Consider the following 24,468-nt stretch of genomic DNA (forward strand, 5'->3'; position numbering starts at 1 on the left):
AATATTCATAATTTTATTAATATAATATCACAAAATTTTAAATGAAAATTTTATTAATATTAAAATTAGTCTTATACTGTCACATATTGTAGAATTAGTATAATTTTATTCATAATAATATTAATATAATAACATGTGCGATTGAGAGAAGTAAAATAATATGAAAATATTTTTAAAAAAAAAATTAATAATACAAAGAAATTTAAAAATCAATATAATAACACATGATTATATTTGTACACGATTATATTATTGACATTTATGTTTTTAATTTTTTTGTTGTGAGTTTAATTTCAACTTAAAACAATAATAATTATTGATTCTTAATAATTATATTCTTTGATTTTTTTTTATTTAAGATGATTAAATGTATGATTTTAAATGTCATTAAAGATACGAATAAATTATATATTATTTGGTTTTAATTGCACTACCTTTCAAACTTCTCATTGATTATTTGACTTTAAGTGATAAATCTTTTTAATTTTATATTGTAATATTTATGGTTTCCATTTAAGATACAATCTTTTTTAAGATAATAATACATGGAATTAATTTTTATTTTTCACAATTATCAATTTTGAATGTCTATTCTATTCTTATTTTAAAAATAACTCGTTACAGATTACTTATAAATGATGTCAACATGCGGGAAAATAATATATCATTATTTCAAATATTTGTATAAATGATATTATTTTTGTCTCTTATTTTTGTTCTCCAATATCTCTTATTTTACTTTTAAGACTATTAAAATGAGCCAAATATTAGAAACGAGTCAAATTTTTATATTTGAAGTTTTAAAATAAATTTTAAAAATTAGTGTTACTTTACAATTTTGTTAATAAATAATCATCTTTATGTTAGTTTCTACATATATTCAGGTAGATTAAATAATCTATTTTGTTTCTTTTTTCTACTTTTTACTTTTAAATAAAAGTTAATTTTACTTTAAAATAGTCTTTAATTTTTTATTTAATAATATTTACATTATATTTTATTTTTCTATTTTTTAAATTATAAAATATTACATACAATTAAAAATAAATGATGAAACATAACATCAAACATGATTTAGTATTATCAATTGAATGACATTTTTATAAGAATGACATATATTTATACCGATACAAACGGGTACTTATATGATACATGTATATGGTACTACTATTAACATATTTAATTAAATATTGAATAATAACAAGAATTAGTTTACTATTGATTTAAATATTTTTATAGATAATTTCAAACAAAATTATTTATATATAGGAATAATTATACGATCGATTTAAATATTTTTATATATGGAATAATATATTTGATTTGTAAATTTATTTTAATCGATTAATATTAACAGAAATATGAAGTTAGTGATCAAAATATTGAATATTAACGGGAATATTAAATTACTGATCAAAATATTGAATAATAACGGGAACATGAAGTTACTAATCAAAATATTGAATAATAATGGAAACATGAATTTACTAATAACGGGAACATGAAATTATTGATAAAAATATTGAATATTAATAGGAACATGAAATTACTGATCAAAATAATAATATTAGCGGCAACATGAAGTTATTAATCAAAATATTGAATATAAAGGAACATGAAGTTACTAATAAAAATGTTGAATATTAACGGGAATATTAATTACTGATCAAAATATTGAATATTAACGGGAAGTATATCAGTATTATACATCTTTGGTGATTATGAAAAGTGTATAATTAAATTATTTTCAATTAATTATTCATCTGTATGGTTAAAGTATTTTCAACCATTATTTTTTTAAGTGATTTAGTTACTAATTTAAATTATTATAGAATATGAATAAATGATTTAATATTAGTAATTTTATAACTTTACCTATTTTAACCAAAATTTAGTCTTTTATTACTACCTTTTATTATCCTCAATCCAAATGCGCAAAAACAAAGGGTACCCGTACGAACACACAGGAATCAAAGTGACGTCTGGCATTGAACTGTACTGGTGGATTGCATGAATTTAAATATCTATAGGATATGGGAACAAGCTCAAACGTTGGTGCCTACGCGCATATGGGCTTCAATACGTGAATTTTTTAAACTGCGAATATGGGAACGGGTCCTTACTAGCATCTATCATTTGTTATTCCATTATCTTTCTTTTGTTAAAAAAATAAATTAAACAAATTAAAATATCTATAGGATACGGGAACAAGCTCAAACGTTGGTGCCTACGCGAATATGGAGTTCAGTATGTAAAATATAAATTAAACTTTATTTTTTCAATATTCATTTTTTTTAATATTAGTAATTTCATAATTTTATCCATTTTAACCACAATTTAGTCGTTTACGAATACCTTTTATTATCCTCAATCCAAATGCGCCTTTGACTTGGCTGTTATAGTAGCTATATGTTTTAATCCATAGGACACGAGATCAGGCTCAAACGTTGATGCCCACGCAGATATGGGCTTCAGTACGTGAATTTTTTAAACTGCATATATGGGAACGGGTACTATAGTACCATATCTATACCCTACTAATTTGTAAGTTTTTCAATTTTAACTAAAATATAATCTTTTACTAATACATTTTATTTGACTCAATCCAAATACGCGAAAACGACGGGTACGCGTGCGATGCAGTAAAATATTATTAAATTGACTTATCAAATTAGGCCCAACATATTCTTACAAACATTTAGGCCCAACACTTTAAAAATAACTTCTGTTTCTCACACACCATTTTTCTTTATGATAACCTCTAATCTAATTTATAATTTTTTCCTAACATTTCTGATTTTTCTAAACCCAAATGCGCGGAAACGACGGGTAAGACACTAGTTTTCTTTCTTGAAACTCTAATTAGAACATTAGTTGAAGTACTTTCTATCCATGCACATAATTTTTTACACCAATCATTCAAATAAATTGTAGAATAATTTAACTTAAAAATTTGATTAATTTACCATGACGGCGCCTTATTTTATTACTGTTTAAAATATCTCATCTAATATTCATGCAATGAAATTTGATTAAATAACTGTGTAAGTTTTTTTTTTTGCACTACTTATATATTGTCTTGCTCTTATAGAATATCAGTGTATATAATAGTATTACTATTTACTAGTATGAAATGGCTTATCGAGGGTTTTAACTTTTACTTTTTTGACAAAATGGCTTATCGATGGTTATTATAGCTTATAATTTGTGTCAAATTATCATAACATAACAGATCCAAATTTCCTTTTTGCCATTTCAAAGTTTTAAAAGTAGTATTTTGTCTCTTCAAACTTTGAATCAGCAAACCTATGTGATTTGTTTAAGAATTTTATTATATGTATCTTTCCATGAACATTAAAACTAAACATTACTTTTTCCTAGTATATAATCTAATTCTAATTACAACTTTTACCGATAGATTATGAAATTACGATCACATGAGAGGTTAAATTATCTTCATATAGATAGATAGAAGTTTTTAAGAAAAATATAAAAATAGAATTTTTTTTTTATTATAAATTGCAATGTCACAAAAATATATTTTATTACTATCACTGCAATAAATAATAGATTTTACAGGAAGGTTTTATATGGTTGAATATTAGGCAGAAGTGAAACATATAAAATTAAACATCACTTTTTATAAATAAAAATAAGATAAGATTTCTCTTTGATTAGACCTCTTAATAACAATTATATTTTTGTCATTTTAAAATGGTGTGCTGCTTTAAGAAACACTTGAGAGACACATGTTCTCCACATCAATATATGTGGTCGTTGTAACGACAAGGACGTTAGAACATTTATGGATCATGTTGATCATGACCTACATTAAGAAATGGATCCTACCAACAGACCTGCTAAGGTCGATCTCGTTAAAATAAGAGTTAACTGACCCCTTCTAAGAATTCACACCCTAGACCCGTAAGACTTCAAAGAATGCAAGTTCTTCAAAACTATTGAAGAATTCAACCTATCCACCTTTCTCTGGATGCCCGGAAAAAGAGTATATTCATCCTTAGTAAACATGTTCTTCTCAAATCTTCATCTCATTTATAGAATACTTCAAATCAAAGTAAAAAGGCATATGATAAACCTCTTAATATAAGAATTTAAAGAGATGATATGTCTCCCTCATGAAGATGTGTGTTATTTTTCTTTTACCACCTCCCTTGAGAGATGTATTGTCATCATCAAAAGGGGGGAAATGTGGAACCTTGTCTTGTAGGTGATATGCTTTTAACAATGTCATTAACTTTTGAGGATAACATCTAATGTCTGCTGACAAAGTCAAGCATAAGTGATTAATCGGATAAAGATGAAAATCTAAGTATTAGGGTTTGATGGACTTGACTATCCGATGATGGCAACCAAATGGAAGGTAACTAAGGTCTCATCTCAAGGAAACTCAAGAAAGTGTCTACAAAAATAAGTATGTGATAAAGTATTGAAGTGCAAGAAAGTCCTACCTTAATTAGTATGAGTGAACACTTTGTAAAACATAAGGGTGTTCACGTAAAAGCACATGGCTAAAGAAATCACACATTGGAAACATCTTTTCAAATTGCATTATCACAAGAAAATGTTTTATAAAATATCTTGAAGTTGTGCCAGATGAATTAGTAGTTGTAAAAATAACTCTGGACAAAGTTTTAACTTTTCTAATCGATTGGGACATTAACCTAATTGATTAGCTCTATTCAAAATTGAGTTCCAAGTGACTCGGACGGCACCTTAATGATGTGCAACGACTGGCTATCTTTTCTTTCCTATTTTGAACATAAGATCAATTATATTTTGAATATCTAATCGATTGGCATTAGGTGTTAGTCGATTAAAATGTCCTAAAAAGAATTTATTTCAAATTCCTTTTTGAACCAACCTATAGCCTATAAATAGAGGTTCATTCCCCTCATTTTAAATCATCTAGAACTGTGTTTTAACACTCTCACTCTCTCTAAACCTTTTCTTTAATTTCTCCCGCTAATATTTTAGTCGAAGTGCTTTTGTGAGAAAGTTATTTTGTGAAATTCTGGCGTTCAGATTAAGGATGTCATAAAGGATGTCGAGACATCGTTTTCCAAACACACACAAAGACATGGTATAAAAGTGTTGAAACTTTAAAGAACACAAGTAATTATTCACCCAGTTCGGTATCAACAATACCTACTCTGAGGGCTACCAAGCCACGGATAAGTCCACTATAATAGTATCAATTTAAAGTAATATGCAAACAACCTTCGGTTTACTGACCTCTCACTTAATTAATCACTACCTAGGCTAACTTCTACCTAAGACTCGTCTAGGTATGAGGCTCTCCTCAAATCCCCCTCAATACAATTACAAATATTAGAAGACACACTTCTAAAACACAGTCACCCAATGCTTAAAAGCTTATGAATGAACACAGAACTTACAACTCGATGGAAACACCAAACTCTTCTATCAATGTGATATTAGAGTGGCTCACAATAGACAAGAGTGCACAAAATATAATTTAAGTTCCACAAAATAATTTATTTGATGCTTGCTATTTATAACAATCTTCTGGACTGGATTTGGGCTTCAAATCACTGTAGGGCACTCCAAAAAATATTTCATAATCTTCTCCATGAAGATAGGGCTTCAAATATAAGTTTCTTAAGTCTTCTCCAAATTCAGCGCCACATAGGATTGCATGATAATCCTTGAATCTTTTGCAACTGTAATGAACATATCCAAAAAGCCCAGCCAGCTGTCTTGGACGCAATGTCGAAAGATCCATAATAGAACATCTTTGTTCGACATTTATTCTTAGTTGAAGATAGAACATCTTCTTCAACATCTGCACATAAGTTAGTTTTACCAAACATAATGCCAACCAAAAACCATAGAATTAACAATCTCCCCCTTTGGCTTATTTTGGCTAAAATAACTTATCAAACCAGTGTATGAAAATAAACCAAACAATTCTCAGCCCTATAGAGAATACAAACAACAAAAATTCCACAATCAGAGATGCAACAAAAAAAACATGCAATCACATGTTAGTTGTTCAGTGGAATCTGCACACACGCTAGTTGAGAGATGTACTTTTCTAACCAGTCAGTAAGATGTCCAAACATTATGTCTGAAATCTCTCCACACATGCTAATCCAGCTCTTCTTCAACCTGTAAAGGATCTCCCCTTCAACAGCAGCAACTGATCATCAACACACTAGACAAAAAAATTCTCCCCCTCAGTCAGTGGTTAGTATAAAAGCACACACAATATTACTCCCTCTTTTAGCCATAATAGGACAAATCAAGGTTTGTAAGTAACCAAAAAGAAACCACTGACATCCATTAGCATATTAGATAATGCTAAACAATTCTTGGGCAAGCAGTACTAAAGTTCCTAGATCAAATGGATACCCTTGATGGCACCAGGATATTTGAATTCTCACTAAAGTACCACTAGTTTCGTTGGAAGATAGACTGTGACTTGATCTTCCTTCTTTCTCTTCAGTGCTTGACTGCTGCCCAGCCAATAATTGCGACAATTCTTCACACACACACAGACTCCCAGTTTGCTTCTTAACTTTTCAAATTGAACTGCATCCAAGGCCTTTGTAAATACATCAGCAAGCTAATTTTCAGTTTTCACATGCTCGAGAGTGATGACTTTGTCTTCAACAAGGTCTCTAATGAAATGATGCATGATGTCAATGTGTTTCGTTCTATTGAGTTGAATAGGATTCTTGGAGATACTTATAGCATTCATATTTTCTCAAAATAATGTCATAACATCTTGTGTGACATTGTACTCAAACAACATCTGCTTCATCCACACCAATTGCGAGCAACTGCTACCTGCTGCTATATACTCAGCTTCAGCTGTGGAAAGCGATACACAATTCTGCTTCTTGCTGAACCATGAGATCAAATTGTTTCCTAGAAAGAAACATCCACCAGAGGTACTTTTCTATATTCAGAACTTCCAGCCCAATTAGCATCACAATAATCCAACAATATAGTGTTTGAGTTATGTGAGTACACTATCCCATAGTTGTATGAACCATTCACATACTTCAAAATCCTTTTGACTTGATTGAGGTGACTCACCTTAGGTTCTGCTTGATACCTAGCACATACTCCAACAACAAAAGTGATGTCTGGTCTGCTTGTAGTAATGTAGAGAAGGCTACCAATCATGCTTCTGTACAGACTTTGATCAACAGCAACCCCCTTTTCATCCTTGGACAACTTCAAGTGTGTAGGAGCAGAAGTTCGTTTGTGACTGGCATTCTCCAATTCAAACTTCTTCATAACTCTTAGGGTTCATTTTCCTCCTCGGATCCCGATCATTCAGAATGTAGAATTTACTCCCAAACACATGGAAGTACTTCACAGTTGGCTTTTTCCCTTTCCCCAATTCATAGAGAGTAACTGAAGTTCCAGATCTGATAGTCACTCTATTGTGGATATAATATGCAGTGTTCATAGATTCAGCCCAGAAGTAATATGTTTCTTAGCATGGAGCATGACCCTTGCACACTCTTGGATAGTCCTATTTTATTGTTCCACCACCCCCATTTTGTTGAGGAGTGATAGGTGATGAGAACTCATGACTTATCCCTTCAGTAGAACAGAACTCTTCAAATTTTTTGTTCTCAAATTCCTTTTCATGGTCACTTCTGATTTTGACCACATTGCACCGTTTCTCTCTTTGAAGCTTTTGATACAGCTCTTTAAAGACTTCAAAGACATCAAATTTTTCTCTAATGAACCTCACCCAGGTGAATCTAGAGAAGTCATCCACAACAACATATGCATACTTCTTTCCTCCAAGACTTACATGCATAGGTTTCATTAAGTCCATGTGAAGTAACTCAAGAACCTTAGAAATGGTAGTCAAATGTTGAAGATTTTTATGGGACATCCTTTTTTTTCCCGATCTGACATTCACCACAGATCCTTTCTTCATCAATCTTCGATTTGGTCATTCCTCTGACAGCTTCACTGGATATGACCTTCTTCATACCTTTCAAGTGGAGATGTCCAAGATTTTGATGCCATACCTTAGCTTCGTCCTCATTTTACATCAAATAAGTTGAGAAGCATTTAGTTTCTTGAGGACTCCATAGATAGAATTTATCTTTGGATCTGGTCCCATTCATGACAACTTCTCCTCCCTCGTTTGTTACAAGGCAAAAAAACAAAATATCCTAATTACACAAGTTTATCCTAAGAGCAACTTCAATGTCTCCTTCTATGAGAATTGTTGATCACCATCCAAAGGCTTCTTGCGCTCCACGCCGAACAACCCAGAAAGGATTGTAATCATTCCTCCTTTATAAGTGTGACTTTGAATCATACACATGTAAGATTCAACTCATTCTTGCAAAAATTTACTTCAACCTCATACAAAATTGAACGCCATAATGTTAATCTCATTGCAAATCACTTAAGAGTTGTCCCCACCATATAAAAAAAAACATGTTCACGGTGGTTGTCTTCCATACCTAGAAAACATTTTTTATAGGGTAAACTTTCTCACCCGAAAAAATCATTTTAAATTTACATATTAAAAAAATAGTTTCCCCCAATGCAATCACATATGAATTATGTTATTTAGAAGACAAAATATCACTTTTGGTCCCGTATATTAACCTTGGGGTTTATTTTAATCCTTAACTTTAAAAAATTTCATATTAGTCTCTTATATCTTCAAAATGTACCTTTTTTTTCTAACAATTTTATTTTTGTCATATTATCGACTAATTTAGTGACCAATTTTTAAGTTTTTCGCCGCTAATTAAATAAAAATGATCAACATCATACGTTTTGAAGAGTTAATTGACCAATATGAAAAAATTTGAAATTAAGGAATCAAAATGATCCTCAAAATTAACATACTGAATAAAAAAAATGTTTGATCTATTAAGAAGTACACGTCTAAAATTAGACATGCAATTTATTAAAAATGTTAGATTAGGTTATTCCTTTCCCTTTTTAATAGTTAATACTTTTATTTTCATTGATTAGTCATATTTTTAATTGTTGACAAAAAAAATTGCTATTAAAATTTAAAAGATAGTTACTATTTTATTTTAAAAACTCTGTATTTAGCTTTAATGTCTACGACTACGAGAGACCAATTACATATCTATTTACGGAATTTCATTTAAAAATAAAACAAAATTCTATATAAACTGTTTTAACACGTAAATTATTAGTAACATTTAACAAAATTTAAGTTTGAGATTTAGAGAGAAATACAAGTTTTAAACTTTTTCACTTGACATATCAACCCTAGAAAGGTTATGATAGGCATCATCTCACCTTGACAACTTGTTTAAAGACTTATTTTCAATTAATTAACATATTTATCAAACTTAGTTTATTAAGGTCTAATTTTGATTTATTTGTATAACATAAGTTTTTTTAATGCTTTAACATGACATTGAAATGATTTTATATAATAGCTTATTTTAATTCTATTTTACCACGGCATCTAGATATCTAAAACATAGCATATGTCAATATGCTAAAATTATTTTTAAAAGCATTGTCAAGTATATATGTTTTGGTTATAAAAAAAACATTATCAAGTATAGATGATAATAAAAAGATACTACCAAGTATAGTAATATCATAGTAATTTTTTTTTTAAAAAAAGTTATTTATATCTATCAAAACATGTTGAGTTTTTCGGTATAATAGATTTTTCTTTGAATGACTATTAGACCGACTTTTTAGCTGAAGAGCATTTTAAAAAAATCTTCTCTTTCTAACAAATTCAATTAAATAAAAAAGATATTTTCATAAATTGTTTGAACAAAAATAGTACTATTAGGATAGATAAGCGATATTCCAACAAGTTTTTGTTTGGTTTTGCACCTCCACCACCATTTATATTATTTAAAAAATAAAACTAAAATATAATCCAGTTAATAAGAAAAATAAATATATTATATGACTTTATCTTTTTATCCAATTTTCATTTCTTTTTTATAGTAATTTTCTGACATCACGTTAGATAACAAACTCAAGTGACAACTACTGCTTTCCTTTTTCAGCGTACGGCACTCGGTTTTGCATACTCTGTCCGTAGCGCTCTCATTATTTGAAAGGACCATTCCAATACAACTTCGCTGGCAGAAATAAAAAAATTTAGATGTGGAGTTATAGCTTGCTTAACAAAGCCATGTGATTTTTTAATTAAAGATTTTTATATCATGGGTCCCTCATTCTTGTGTCACCAAGAACTCCACTCCACAATTAGTTTAGACATTGATGTATGGCTTTCCACTCCGTTTTCAAGCTGTTTTCAAGCTATATATAACACCAATAGAATCTTCACATTTCACAACAACTCAATTCCATTCATAGTATACACAATTTTTTTCTCTTGAGTTCAAAACAAGCTTCAAAGGTTATTAGTTATTAGGTCATAAATTCATAATAACATCATGGGTATTCGTCTACCATTTGTTGTTCTTCAAGCAAAACAGATATTCAAGTCTACCTCGACGCCACAGTTCCATAGTGAATCGAAACAGTCCAACAATGTTCCGAAGGGACATATAGCGGTCTACGTTGGAGAGTTGCAGAAGAAGCGTTTTGTTGTTCCAATATCATACTTGAACCATCCTACTTTTCTTGACTTGCTTAACAGAGTTGAAGAAGAGTTTGGATATAATCATCCTATGGGTGGTCTTACGATACCCTGCAAAGAAGATGCTTTCATCAATATTACCTCCCAACTACGTGCCTTGTGAAAGATTGATTCCTATATAATACATTAGATTAGAAAAAATAAAACGTACTATGTAATTGTGTATAGACTACTATGATTCTCTTCATTCTTTCGGTTTCACTTTCTTTTTTTCCCATCTATATGGGTTTTTCATTTTGACTTTGGTCTTCTAGACCAATACAAAATGATGATGTACTTTGATGTATAACTTTTTTTTGTCGAATTAGTAATTTGTTTTTGACAGAAGTGAAATCGCCATGACAAATGTAACATCTGCTTCTCTTTCTTCAGTTTAAAGCAGAAAACAAAAATGAGTCACTGTAACAATAGTTCAAACATGTAAATAATCAAACAATTCTCGTATTGGTTGATAGAAAATATATAATGGGAATATGTAAATGATCAAAATCATCTGATATACATAATTTATATATATGCCTACCTTGTAGTATACACCTAGAAAGTTCTGGCAAAAAAAAAAAAGTACAGGTAGAAATACACGCATACATCCAATATCAGTATCTCTGTCATCAAATATTTATTTAATCCGCGTTGCAAAGGCCAGGTAGCTACGGGTAATCACAAGAATGAGATCTGTACATGAAACTCGATCATCAGAATGTACTTGATGAGATGTCCTACACTTTCCTGCTCTTAAGCATTCAATCGCCTCAGCACTCAAGAAAGCATTATATGCAGCTTTCTTGGGTTTAGATTACTCTTCTTCTACTATACCATTACTCCATTAGGATGAAGGAGATTTCAACATCTATTGAAAAATTATTACCCGTGGTAATGGATGCATGTACACTTAGTCTAAAGATAGATTGCCAGTTCGAATGTTTCGCTGCTGATTGCTAATGTTTTTGCCGAGTCGTGATTGGGATGAGCTCCAGTCACCTTGTAAACCAAATGTGGGAGATGCAAGCTTCGGCTGATACCATTTTGTCAGGCCCACACTATTTATTCTAAGCTTCCCATTCGATTCACTACCCTGGTAAGGAATACGAAGCCTCCTGAACAGCGCTGCAACTGCTTGGCCACCTCTGAAGCCAAAACATTGGATATTTGTCATACATAACTTCTTCAACAATATTTTATTTAGACTTTTTATGCAAGAGAAAACATTATACTGAAAAAAAATTAAAAAGATCAAACAAGAACAACTAAGATCATCTTTCATTATTTCATCTTGGCCAGACATTTATGACAATTTCTCCTAAAAACATAATGCAAAATGGAAAAAGATTAAGATAACCTGCAAACAAAACCTTACCAGTGATGGTAAATGATCTGCCTAATACTACGAGAAAAATTGAAAAAAAAAAAAACTTGAAATTTCTGTTGCTTAAGCATGAACTTTGGACACTTAAGAATAGTCATTGTAAACATACATCATGCTACTAACATGACGACGCGTCACCAAAATATATCAGTAACAAATAGTTCTCCCAAAAATAAAAAAATCTAGACTATAGTTGCACAAAGATTTCCATATTTGATTTAGTGGTCTAAAAATAAAACATACTTTTAAGTTTAAACATATGGTGGGTTCTTCTGGCTCATAAAATTTGATTACTAACTCATATCATATGATGTGCTTGAACAAAATGTATTGCTGTAGATAGGTGGGGTAACAATATGAAGTTAAAAAATGCTGGCAGTGGATGCATTTGTGATTGACTATTCTCACCTTTCTGCAAGTATAATAATCCTTTCCCCATAGGGAGACAAAACTGTTGTTTCTTCTACAGGCAATAAAATGATTATATTGGGTAGTCTTGCACCTAAAAAGAATTTCATGGGGAACAACCAAAGAAGTCAGTAGGCAATAATATGAATAATATTTTCCGCCTACTGTTGGGTTAGTAAACTTGTAAATAGCATATTGAAACTAATCATTAATCAAGTTCATTTACACAGACTGTTAAAAAACAGAGGAAAACAACTGTGAGATGTGAACTCCCATTACCACCAATCAACACAAACAATTGATTGCCTAGTGAGTGACAGCAAAAAGTCATGAAAGCAAAGCTTTGTTTATAATCGCTTTCACAGAATTCCAGAAAACAAGCCTTTATATTGGCAAAATCATTAGGTAGAAGGAAAGAGAAAAAAATGCACTAGTATAGTGGAGAGCAACTAACTTAGGTTTGATAACCCCATTAGCAAAACATGGATAATAATAAAGCACGATATTTTTAATCATATGTTGTATTATTATGTTTTTTATAGAGTATAACTCATTCTTATAAAACCAGCTTGCAAGACGAGGGCTCTCAAAGTCATATCTCATCATGTAACTCTTAACACACCGTGTCATTGTTGGATTCAAGTGTGAGTGGTTGATTCCAGATCGCATACGAATAGGTAGAATGTTGGATTTATAAGAGAGAAGATTCATATACCTAATGCCTTAAGGTTTTTGGTGGAGATGTGATGTCTCCCTCTCTTAAGATTCTAGAGCATTGGTCTTTTGAGGTTCTGCTTCCGCCTCCTCTCCCGCTCTCCCCAACAAATGGTATCAGAGCCAGGGTCGGTTTGGTGGGGTTCAAATACCAAATGCCTTATGGTTTTGAGTGGAGATGTGTCTCCCCCCTTGTGGTCCTAGAACATCGGTCTCTTTGTTGCTCCCCCCTTCCACAGTCTCCCCATCAAGTAGTATCAAAGCCTTAGTTCGTCTTGGTGGGGAAGCAAGGAGATGAATCCTATTATAGGAGTGGAGAACCCACTTTTGTGGGAGACATCGCCTATGAATGAGTAGAATGTTGACTTTATAAGAGAAGTGCCACATATACCTAACGCATGGATCATGTTATAGGAGGTGGAAACTCACACTTATGGGAGAGATTGTTGGGTTCAAGTGTGAGTGCTTGAGTCCCACATCGCCTATGAATGGATATAATATTTGATTTAAAACAGAGATGACACGTATACTTAATGCCTTAAGGTTTTGGATGGAGATGTGGTGTTTCCCTCTCTTGTGCTCCTAGAGCATTGGTTTTGTTGTTGCTTCACATGGAGCATGATCTGAGACGTATGTGGACAGTTTTTATGTGAATACAAGAAGCTAATAGTAATAATACTAGCTATAAGAAAAACATGCATCTATGGTGAATGAACCGGACGCTTACTTACTGATTTTCTTGTAGCACTTGACGATATTATAGCATGTCTATGGTGAATGAAACAGACGTTTACTTACTGATTTTCTTGTTACACTTGATGATATTATAGCATTTCCAGGTGCATTTAGGGAAGAGAAACAGTAATTGATAGGATTGCATTTTAATGACTCTTTTTTGAAAATTCCTGGATTATATTTGGTTTGGAAATTGGATTCTTGTTGAAATATATTCATAAAAGAAAAGGCATGAAGAGGAATTAACAATGTAGAACTTTGGAGTAAGAATGAACATAACATTCAGAGAGATTCATAGACTAGCAATTTTGTTAAATTTCTTGGTTTTTAATGGAATCTTGCAAGTCCTTTGAATTAGATTATTATTGATTGTTTGGTAACATTTGCTAGAGGTTGAAGAGTAACCGGATTAGAATTGAATTGGCATATTGTTGATGAAATTCTTAAATTTTACACTTAAGACTAAACTTATTTCCATATCCAAATAGCAGAATCAATTCCCAAAAATGAAGAGAATGTGTCGTAAGTAAACTCAACTTAGAAAAATAATAAATAATAAATTTTCAACATATATTTCACACAATAATTAAAAGAAAAAAGAAAATGGATGAAAATTTATAAAAAGTGCAAAAGACTGGTAGTAATATAGACGATGATATTACCTGCGGCTAATCGATGCTTGAGACCTTTCAAAATAGTTAAGAGGTATACCTGGAACATTTCATGGATTTAAGGATATGAATTTCACAGTTACAGCAGCAGAAATGTTTATCTACTTTATGTAAGTTTACATCTTTAAAAAAATTACATAATGGGGAATTATGATTAACTAAAGTGGCACTAAAGGATTTTTGCAACCATCCCCAGAGGATTTAAACTTTGTCTTTTGAAATTACAAGGTCAAACTCTTAGCATTGATCTGACACCTTATAGACACATGAGTTTACATCAAACTTGCAAATATTTTAACAATCAATCATGCTTGAAAGAGACATAAAAGTGAAAAGTGGGAAAATAATAGGCTATTGTTGAAACCAATTCCAACAATGGGACCCATTATTCATCCTTACGTAGGTAAACACATTTCCATTGTTATCTTGCACTCACTTCAATGAAATTTCTCGTTTGTTGAAACTAGTAAGCAAAACAAGACTTATAAAATTTTGGGCTAGACTTTGGTATGTGACTTGTACATGCTCTAATACCTTTAAATAGATTTATACAGTGATTTACTACCCAACTACAATAGAGATAATGGATCCCACATGCAATTACTCTCTTTCTCAAGTGTTTCACAGTTAAAATGCAACCTTTTATGTAACATAAATAATCACTGAAGGAGTATTTTAAGTTTTAGACAAACTCACCTCAGCAGTATAAGGATGCAATTCTTTAACATCGATCACAATAGGATTCACACTAAATGATACAGATGGAACAACTCCATATGAAGCAACTTCCTACATGATTTGTAAAGTATTATATGATATCCAGGATCCCTTAGAGACATTAAAACACAATATTTTTAATACTAGTTTCAGTTCTGTAGTCCATCCATACTGACCTCAAGTATTGAAAAAACACGAGGATCATATTCACCAAATCCATCTATCAATGAGCAGAGGTTTGAATTTTGTGAGGATTCAGCGCTTACTCCCAGGTTCTCAACGAGCCTACTTCTCATATATGTATCATAAGGGAATTTCAAGCATCCCAAAATTTGTGACAATACTTCACTTGTAGGTTTTTCACCAGCTCCGATTGTTTCACGATATACCATTAAAGCCAGTGATGTCCTATAAGAGTAAAAAGCAGCATTAGAAACTTCTTCACTAAGAAAATAACCTAAAAGAAAAGGCCAAGTAAAATAATGGCTATAACAAATAGGGAAAGGGGGATTCACATACTTCACCTATGTTACTAATTCTTCTTTTCTTCTTCAACAGAATTGATTGATTATATACATGGAAAAAAATCGAACCAATTCAAACAAAATATTTCCTAAAATAAATTCAATAGTTTTACGATTAAAAAATTAACACGCTAAGATACCAAAATTGAAAAAAAAAAAACAAGAATTAAAAGAATGTATAAATATAAATAGTCATTATTGATCCTTTACTGGTGAAGACAGAGAATCATATATTAAAAACAGATTCAGAAATTATATAGCAAATACCATTCATTATTTACTTGTGGCCGTCCTGAATCAAAAGATAAAACAGGTTCACCAACAAGGCAAGCCTTCTCAAATCTCCGCAGGCACATTCCTTTCAAAGAAATCAAAGTACTATCAGGATTCACAAACCATGAAACTCTCAAGGAATAATTTATGAATAGATATAGGCCACCAATTAACTAAAGTCCATGATCTTTGATTTTAACTTCCCAGCAAATAAAGAACTAAATCCATAAATAAAAGCTATGAAAATCATATGACTAATACGTTATCTTTTATAACTAAAGAGGAGGAATAAGAGTTCATCATATTTCCGTAGCAAGTACATGAAGAAGAATATTTAATTAATCTGCATGCTTTTTGAAGTAAAAGAAGAAGAAACATTGGGAACTGCATACTTTTTGAAGCAAGTACAAAAAGAATATTTAATGAATCTGACAAAACCCTACAATACTCACCAATTATGCATCGACACATGATGAGAGTAGGGGCTGCACCATCCTTTTTCACTTGCGAAAGGAGCATTAGAGCTGCTTCCATGTCATCCCTCCTACAAAAGCAAGCAGAAAAGAAATTTGGTCAGGAACCCTAACTAAATCATTAGTTTGACAACAAATCCATGTAGATTACTTACTTCTCACTGGCCACAATAAGTATTGAGAATGTGATACTGTTAGGGCGCAATCCTAATCCGTTCATTTCAGATAAAACCTCCAAAGCCTTCTGAAATTGATCCCCATCACCTGTACGGAACTTACAGTGTTTTGAAGTCCATTTTTCTAATAAATGGCTATACTTAAACAATGCAAACATCAGGGAGAGGGGGCAAACAACTGAAGCAGACATAAAATTGAAAACAAAGCTAGAAGTGACCATATTTCAGATAACTCTAAGTTAGAGGGTTTTCACTTTTCACCGTCTTTATCATGAAATGTTTCGGGAAAAGAAATGTAAGATCTTAACCAATGTCAAATCATTTTGGCATTTTATTGGAAAAAACTCAAGTACCACGTTGGTTACAGATAAAGCCTAAAAAGTGTTGATATAGAGTGACACACCTAATCTAAGTTGGTAAGTGTTGATATAGAGTGACACACCTAATCTAAGTTGGTTTTGCAGGAATGAGTTTGATGAAACACTAATTCTATTTCATTTACATGTATTATGGAAGTAATTTGCAAAAGGAGTCGACGGTTGACACAGATTATCAATTGCACAATAAGATTTTCTCTTTCTTTTTTTTTTTTTCTGTTTCTCTCACTCTTTTCAACTTTATTTTCTCTCTTCTCGTTTTCTGAATTCTAGTCACCAAATGTCATTACTAAAGATGTTGCCTTGTTATTTCCTGCGCAGAGTTTTAAATATAGGAGTTATTTAGGTAATCATGTCTACGAATAACCTTTGGTTTTGTCGGTTATATTAGTAAATTGATGTGGATTAGCTATTTGTGTAAACAGTGGCCAGTTTCCCTGCCTTCACTTGTGACTCTTGGCCCCTAACTTACTAGCTATCCAAGTACGAATGGAGAGTATTTTTTATCGAATGTTTAACATCAGCTGCCTAATCATGTGATACTCTTTGACCTCTCTTCACCATCTGAATTAATTTGATTACTCTTAATTAACTTTTGCTTCAGATATGTTTACTAAACCAACTAACTGATAGTTACCTAATTTCACTAGCCCTACCATCTTCCTTCAAATGTAGTTACTTTTACTATGAAATGCTTCTCAAAACCAATCACTTAGTGTTGAAGCATAAAATCCTGAATGAATGAAAAATGAAATTGGAAAAAAGAAGGACATGTCAAACTTACAAAGTGCAGTGAGCAATGCATTAACAGTTGAAACTGTTTGCACCAATTTAAGAGATTTAAGATAATCATAAAGCTCCAACCCTTTCTGCCAATTTTTTGTCTGGAATAAGCATTAATCACTAGTTAGTAAATGGTGAACTTATTACAGGCAACAGAAGTATTGAAATAACATAAGCTAACAAGGAAAAGAAACTTAAAAGGGTGTTGTAGTTGCCTAAGGTTTTACCTGTACTTCAAATGCTATATCAATTTTAATAAAGTACTACTTTGGGTTCTTAGATTAAGAAGTTTAGATTCATTATTTTTAGCTTCTAGATGCAGGGTCATCAACCAGAACACAAAATCCTTAACTACTACACTAATCGGACATTTATACTCCACCTTTTAGACTGAAGCTATTTCTTATAATACATATCTGAATAGTGAAACCCAGTATTTATAATACATATCCGAATAAAAAATCTAATAATAGTCAGTAATACTTAAATATATGAGTTTGCGGAATGTTAACAAAGCAATAGTAGGCACTTACATGCGATAACAAAAATAGGGAACACATAAATGCAATAAAACAAAAAAAAAAAAAAGAATTATCACCTACACTACCAAGTTATTTTTTATTGCCCATGGTGAACTATATGAATGATGGTTCACTTATACTCCTCAGTCATTTTCTTGTGCACCAATTTTGATTTGTTTTATTCCCTTTAAATCATATACTTGGCCAGACATACATACCTTGCAACAGGCACCCATCAACGAGCTATATGTCATTATTCCAATCGGTAATCCTTCTTTCCGGGCTTGTTGTAGGATATCAAAGGCAGCCTCCAGCTTTTTGGCATGCCCAGCAACATCTATTAGTGCACTCATAAACATCTGCATGGTGAGTCAATAACTTCTGTAAGCAAACAGTGGTAGAGAAAGGACGGCACACTACATGCAAGAACCACTTCAAGAAACCACCATACACATAAAGGCAGAATTTTAAAATTTAAAACAAAAAAATGCAGATTTCAATAACCCATATCACTCAAAATTTAAAAATAAAAACATAATACCTCATCAGGGAGCACCCCTTTCTGGGTCATATCATTGTATACACTACGTGCAAATTCCCAATCTCCAGTTTGACTACAAGAATTAACTGCAATTGTGTAAACTTCTGAAGATCCCTTTATATTATATTGTTGTATCATCTTATAAACTTCATGTGCACGTTCAACCTATAGAAAACTCATTGTTGTTAAGTATTACATACATTTCATGAAACATAAGAATTATTTAACAAAAAAAAATTATACTAGGAGAGAAATAGGGGAAGAAATATCCAGACCTGACCAGCCTTTGCACATGCCTTCATCAATGTACCAATAGTTACATGGTCTGGCTCAATAGGCTGTATTTCAGCTTCCATTTCTGCTACCACATCAAAGGCACGAGACACTGCTCCGGACTGTGCACATGCAGCTATAAGTGCATTGAAAACAACACGATCTGGCTTCACATTCTACTGCATACAAACATTTCATCAGTATGTACATTTAACAAATGTAAGAGGAACTTGTCTAATACCGCTGATAGGTGACAATATAATTCTTTAGAAAAATATGTTGCAAAAATTGTACCTTTGACCTCATTATCCCATAAGCACCAAATGCTTTACCTACTTGACCTGCTCTAGCACAACCATCAATAAGTGCTCCATAGGTATGAACATTAGGTTCCACTCCAGAATTAACCATCTTGTGAAACACCTAAGCACACATAATAATATTTTTACTATATATGGGATTTAGAGAAAATATAATTATCCCTAAGAATGTCAGGCTAAGGTGAATCAATTAAGAAAGCCTGGAAGAGAGACATTGTACCTCAAACATTAGATCAACCTTCCCACTTTTGGCACAAGTTGATATCAGATTGGTATAAAGTTTGCAATCAGGATCTAGTTGAGCATCCTTAAGAAGTTGCATAACTTGGAAAGCCCCTGAACATAGAACACGAATGTCATGCACTGAAAAGGAGGAAAAGAAAGAGCCTTTTAGAGGGTAACAAACACCACCTTACCTTCGGAGTCTTGGGAGCTTCCACACACTGACATAAGCATATTAAATGTACTCAGCGTTGGATTTGGAATAAGCCTAACATAATCAAAAGCTTCTTTAACAGCTCTTTGTTTCTTGCAGATTTTGAAAAACTTGGCATGATAAACCTATAACAAGTGAATATGGCATATAAGAAAAACTCAAAATAAAAGAACAGAATGGCTGGAAACAACAATAAGTATGCATGTACCTTAGTCATATCTAATAAACCCTTCATTTCCATATCTTTAAGCAATTCTACACATTCACGTAACCTGACCAAAATCAATGTACTTCAGGATAAGTTTTTCGAGCTTTAAATTAAAAGTAAAGAAACGTAAGGAGGAGTTTGACCACATCGTTTCATTCAAAGCAAATTTGTCACATGCATAAAATTCCAACAAGCAGTGATCTAAAGACATTTTTATGTTCTTTAACATTTATTGGAGTACCTCCCAGCTGTTAGTAAGGTATTATATTTGCTTAGAAGCTCTGAAGGATCAATATTCTGACCATCGTGGACCCTGATTTGATCATTTTTCTGATCCACATGTACCATGATGTGGGAACTCTGGGGAAAAACATCGTTACTATTATGATCCATATAGTTCCTTTCCCTGTCTCTCGTATATCTGTTGGCTTTCCTCAAATTTTTACTTGTATGCTGCGGAGGGTAGCCTTCTTTGGGACCCGAAGTTTCAACTGCTTCGTCAATGTACTCTGAAACAACAAACATGGTTTACAGTAAATTATTGACTAAATTTGGATTGCTCATCATAGTGATATTATGATTTGACCAACTACATTGTCAAAGAAACTATTATCATCTAGAATTTTCTTTTATGTAGAGAAACATCTACCTGCATTTTGTAGAGAAACATCGGCCGATAATCTTAATCCATTCAAGCTGATATTTCTTATAGCTGCTGGCCCTCCTGTTTTATTCACAAGAGAAGCACTAGGAGAAAATGACTTGTTACTAAGGGGTGTAACGGATCCGGGTGCAGAATTATTGTCCTCATAAAACATGTACAGCCCTTCCCTAACAGATTCACCAAAAAGGACATCACTTTTGATGGCATGAAGCTCAATTTTTTCATCAATGTGGCCATTGATTGTATCGTGCGTGTCATCTAAACCAACAGAAGGAGCACTATGCTCTGGTTTGACCATACTCAAAGGCAACTCGAGATTAGAGTCGACTACATCTTGATTTTCTTCCACTTGTAGAGTCATTTCTTCAGCAAAAGCTATAGGCTCCAATGGACTCGGTTGGAAAGCCACAGATAAAAAAGGCTCCTCTAATACATGGGAACCATTACCATTGACACTAGAGTCAAGAACAGACGAAGATGATTCTAATGTTTGAGTCTTCAAAGCTGTTTCCTGCATCATGGAAGATTCCAAAAAATGACGGTGGACTTCTTGGTCCTCAAAAACATGTATGTCCTTTCCTTTGTGATCGTTTAACTTCCCAACGTCATTCAGTGAGTTATCCCTTTGAAATTCTGGAAAACTGAGAATCTGACTATCAACAACCTGGTTCCCCACATTACTTCCTTGAGGTGATAATGCAAAATTTGCACGTCCCTGTATCAGTAATAGTGAAAATGTTAATTAAAATATTATTAATTATTATATAAAATATAAGTACTGAACATATGCAATCAATTCAAAAAATACTTCAAACTAGGCCAAAAAAGGAAACACTGGAACACCATGAACATTAGCTAGCAATGTTTTGACAGAAAAATACCACCCTGAGGATAACATTAACTAAATTAAATGCATCTAGAAAGAAAAAATTCACCATCACATTCTGACTGTTTAATATTTTCAGGGTTAATACCAATTTTGCCCCCTGCCACACTGACAACGGCTAAACCCTTAGGTATGTGCCCTTGCCAAAACAGGTAAATCGTCAATTTGACAAGGGTAAAATAGGTATTAACCCTTAAATAACTGAGTTTATACAAGTCAATTTAAAACAGAATTTGACAACATCTATGGTGGTTTGAATAAGGCTTTAAATAACTGCTCAAGTTTCGGTCTGTACAGGTGTCGCAGTGTGAATTAACTGCAATTTCTTTTCCATCATAAAAACAAAGTGAATAATGGTATGGTATCCGTATTAGCATTTTTCGATATAGTTTTGTAACGGCGGTTTTTGCAGTTTTTAGAACCTATTATAAATTATCTAAAAGTCTGCAACTAATATCCATATGTATATATGCAGGTTCATGTGAAGTGAAGATCTAAAAATGAACTTAAATTTCCATATACTGAAATATATATAACTGAAAACGAACATTCAAACGGTACGAAAATGAGAATAAGAATGCGGCACCGAATTATAGAAAAAGCATAAGGAAAATGAAGAGTATAGAGTGCAGAGCAATTTGACCTGGCTGAGATTCTTCTTTCTCTTGTTGAGAGTGAAGTGAATCAAAGAAACAGCAGATAAAGTAACAACGACGACAACGACTATAAGCGGATTAGACTGAAAAGAAGCCTTGAATACGAAGCGTGGGGAATGGAGACGAAGAAGCCCTAACCTATTTCTGCGTTTGTTTGGAGAGAGAATTGATGAACCTGAAGCTGAACCTGGAGGTGGAGGTGGAGGTGGTCTGAGACTGCGATTGCAACCGAGGAATTGCGTGCGATGAGAGGAAATAGTGAGGGGAGAAGTTAATCGGAAGGCGCGGTGGTGGTGGTGGTTGACGCAGAAGTTAACTTCCATGGATGAAGAAGAGAGAGTGAGAGGGAAAAATGAAGAGTGAGAAAGATGAGAGAGTGAAATGGAGCATTAGCAGTAAGGAGAGGAGGTTGTTGAGATACTTGAAAACCAGAGGTAAACACCACTACTTCTGGCTCATATGATCCTATTTTTTGCTGACGTGGCGCGTTTTTGTTTTTCCGTTAATCTATGAGGCACCACAGAATGACTCCAACTTGCCTTTTTGGAAAAATATTAAAATACCGTTAATTATATAGTAGATTAAAATTAATTGTTAATAAAAATTATTTATTTATGATATATTAAATCACAGGCATATATCTTCAACTTTACACTTCAATATTATTTATGTCACATGATCTCTAATCTTGTACATTTTATAAAATCCATTTTTTATTTTTTAAAAGACTAAACAAACGATATGCTTAAACTTTAACTTAGAAAAAACTCAATTATAAAAATGATAAATAATAAACGATAATCAAAATCTAAATCTAGCAAATGCATCTTTTCAGGAAATGCCACATTTTATTTGATTTACAAAATAGAAAAGTTTTCTAGAGAAATTCATTTATTTGAAACTATATTCCCTTTACATTTTCATACAACTCTTTACCAACATCTTTTTTAGATTTACACTAGAAAATAACTCGTGTTGCTTGCACGGGTACATTTATTTGATATTATATATATAATTTGTTTAGATATTTATAATATTAAATGATAAATATAATTGTATAAAGAATAATGATATTCATGAATTTGCATAGGTTAAAATAATTTTGTATGGTGGTTTTATACTCAAATGCATATTAAAAGCATCATTTATAAAAAAAAAGTTGTGTGAATTTAACTAATCGTGTCCCGTTATAAATTTATTTATTATGATATAGATTTTATTTAAATAAACATGTAGATATTTATTGATAGTGCCCCGTGAATAAAAAAATAAAAAATTTGACATTTGAAAATAAAAATTGTGTGTCTCAAATAAAAACAATTGCTAAATAAAATATGTATTTTGACATTTGAAAATAATATTTTTAATAATTCTGTTAATTTAATTTATTAATTAATTTATGTTTAAAAAAGAACAAAGAAAAGAGAAAATTGAGAGAAAGAAAATGAAAGTGAAAGTGAAAATATTGGAGAGAGAAAAGGAAAATGATAATTTGAAAAGTGAAAGATTGGGGGACATGTGTTGCATTTTGGTTTGTTTGAAAGTTGAATAAAATAGTTGGATTATGAAAAGACAATTTAGTCTTTTTTGCTTTGTAAATTGTTGAAACAAAAAGGGTAATTTGGGTAGAATGGTGGACTTCTTTTTTAATAGCTTGATAGTAGACATCATCCTACCTCCAATGACTTCTCCCTAAACTACCTTCATACCAATGATCCTCATAAAAGTACAAATAACCCAAAATGAACGACAATTCATTCCTTACTCACATAAACCACACATTTATATTAAAATCACTCCATGACATCACAACTACATCTCCTAACCTCTAAATTCTAAACATTAGAAAGTCAATTAGAATTACAAAACTCTTAACTTATCTCGAACACTAGATATGTACATTACTTCAAGGTAAACATAATTTATGTTATTTTGATTGCTCGTGTAACATATTTTATCACTTACGAAAAGTTCTTTCTTATAATTTATGTTATAGGTTGGCCAGAGTGGCCATCTGTCGCATTTTAGAGGAATACAATAATTTGTTCAATTGTTCGTAGCACATGGGAACGACCATAGAGAAGAGTACAAGAGATCTAGTGTCAGA

The 24,468-nt window shown here is 32.0% G+C and overlaps 2 protein-coding genes across 2 annotated transcripts; one reads left to right on the top strand and one right to left on the bottom strand.

Moving 5' to 3' along the window:
- The first annotated feature begins 10,206 nt into the window (after window positions 1–10,206).
- On the top strand, window positions 10,207–10,968 carry LOC131632370 (auxin-responsive protein SAUR21-like). The gene has a single exon (XM_058903125.1). The coding sequence runs from the start codon at window positions 10,434–10,436 to the stop codon at window positions 10,740–10,742; it is 309 nt and encodes a 102-aa protein (XP_058759108.1). The 5' UTR covers window positions 10,207–10,433; the 3' UTR covers window positions 10,743–10,968.
- A 132-nt stretch (window positions 10,969–11,100) lies between these two features.
- Window positions 11,101–22,799, bottom strand: LOC131632368 (pentatricopeptide repeat-containing protein MRL1, chloroplastic-like). The gene is made up of 19 exons (XM_058903123.1): window positions 22,349–22,799; window positions 20,805–21,534; window positions 20,397–20,664; window positions 20,156–20,219; window positions 19,928–20,072; window positions 19,732–19,847; window positions 19,486–19,614; window positions 19,194–19,367; window positions 18,919–19,083; window positions 18,596–18,736; window positions 17,858–17,957; window positions 16,676–16,784; window positions 16,500–16,591; window positions 16,042–16,132; window positions 15,427–15,658; window positions 15,230–15,322; window positions 14,525–14,573; window positions 12,414–12,507; window positions 11,101–11,766 (listed from the first exon to the last, which is right to left on the bottom strand). Exons 1-19 carry the CDS (start codon window positions 22,682–22,684, stop codon window positions 11,532–11,534), a joined length of 3,363 nt encoding a protein of 1,120 aa, XP_058759106.1. The 5' UTR covers window positions 22,685–22,799; the 3' UTR covers window positions 11,101–11,531.
- Between the last annotated feature and the right edge of the window lie 1,669 nt (window positions 22,800–24,468).

Source organism: Vicia villosa, unplaced genomic scaffold, assembly GCF_029867415.1.
Source record: "Vicia villosa cultivar HV-30 ecotype Madison, WI unplaced genomic scaffold, Vvil1.0 ctg.000938F_1_1, whole genome shotgun sequence".
NCBI lineage: Eukaryota > Viridiplantae > Streptophyta > Magnoliopsida > Fabales > Fabaceae > Vicia > Vicia villosa.

Coding starts and splice junctions, on each gene's coding strand:
- LOC131632368 (XM_058903123.1), bottom strand. CDS start 22,684: ATGGAAGTTAACTTCTGCGTCAACCACCACCACCACCGCGCCTTCCGA. Junction 16,133..16,499: donor CATGTGTCGATGCATAATTG/GTGAGTATTGTA, acceptor TTTCTTTGAAAG/GAATGTGCCTGCGGAGATTT. Junction 15,659..16,041: donor CCACAAGTAAATAATGAATG/GTATTTGCTATA, acceptor TTACTCTTATAG/GACATCACTGGCTTTAATGG.
- LOC131632370 (XM_058903125.1), top strand. CDS start 10,434: ATGGGTATTCGTCTACCATTTGTTGTTCTTCAAGCAAAACAGATATTC.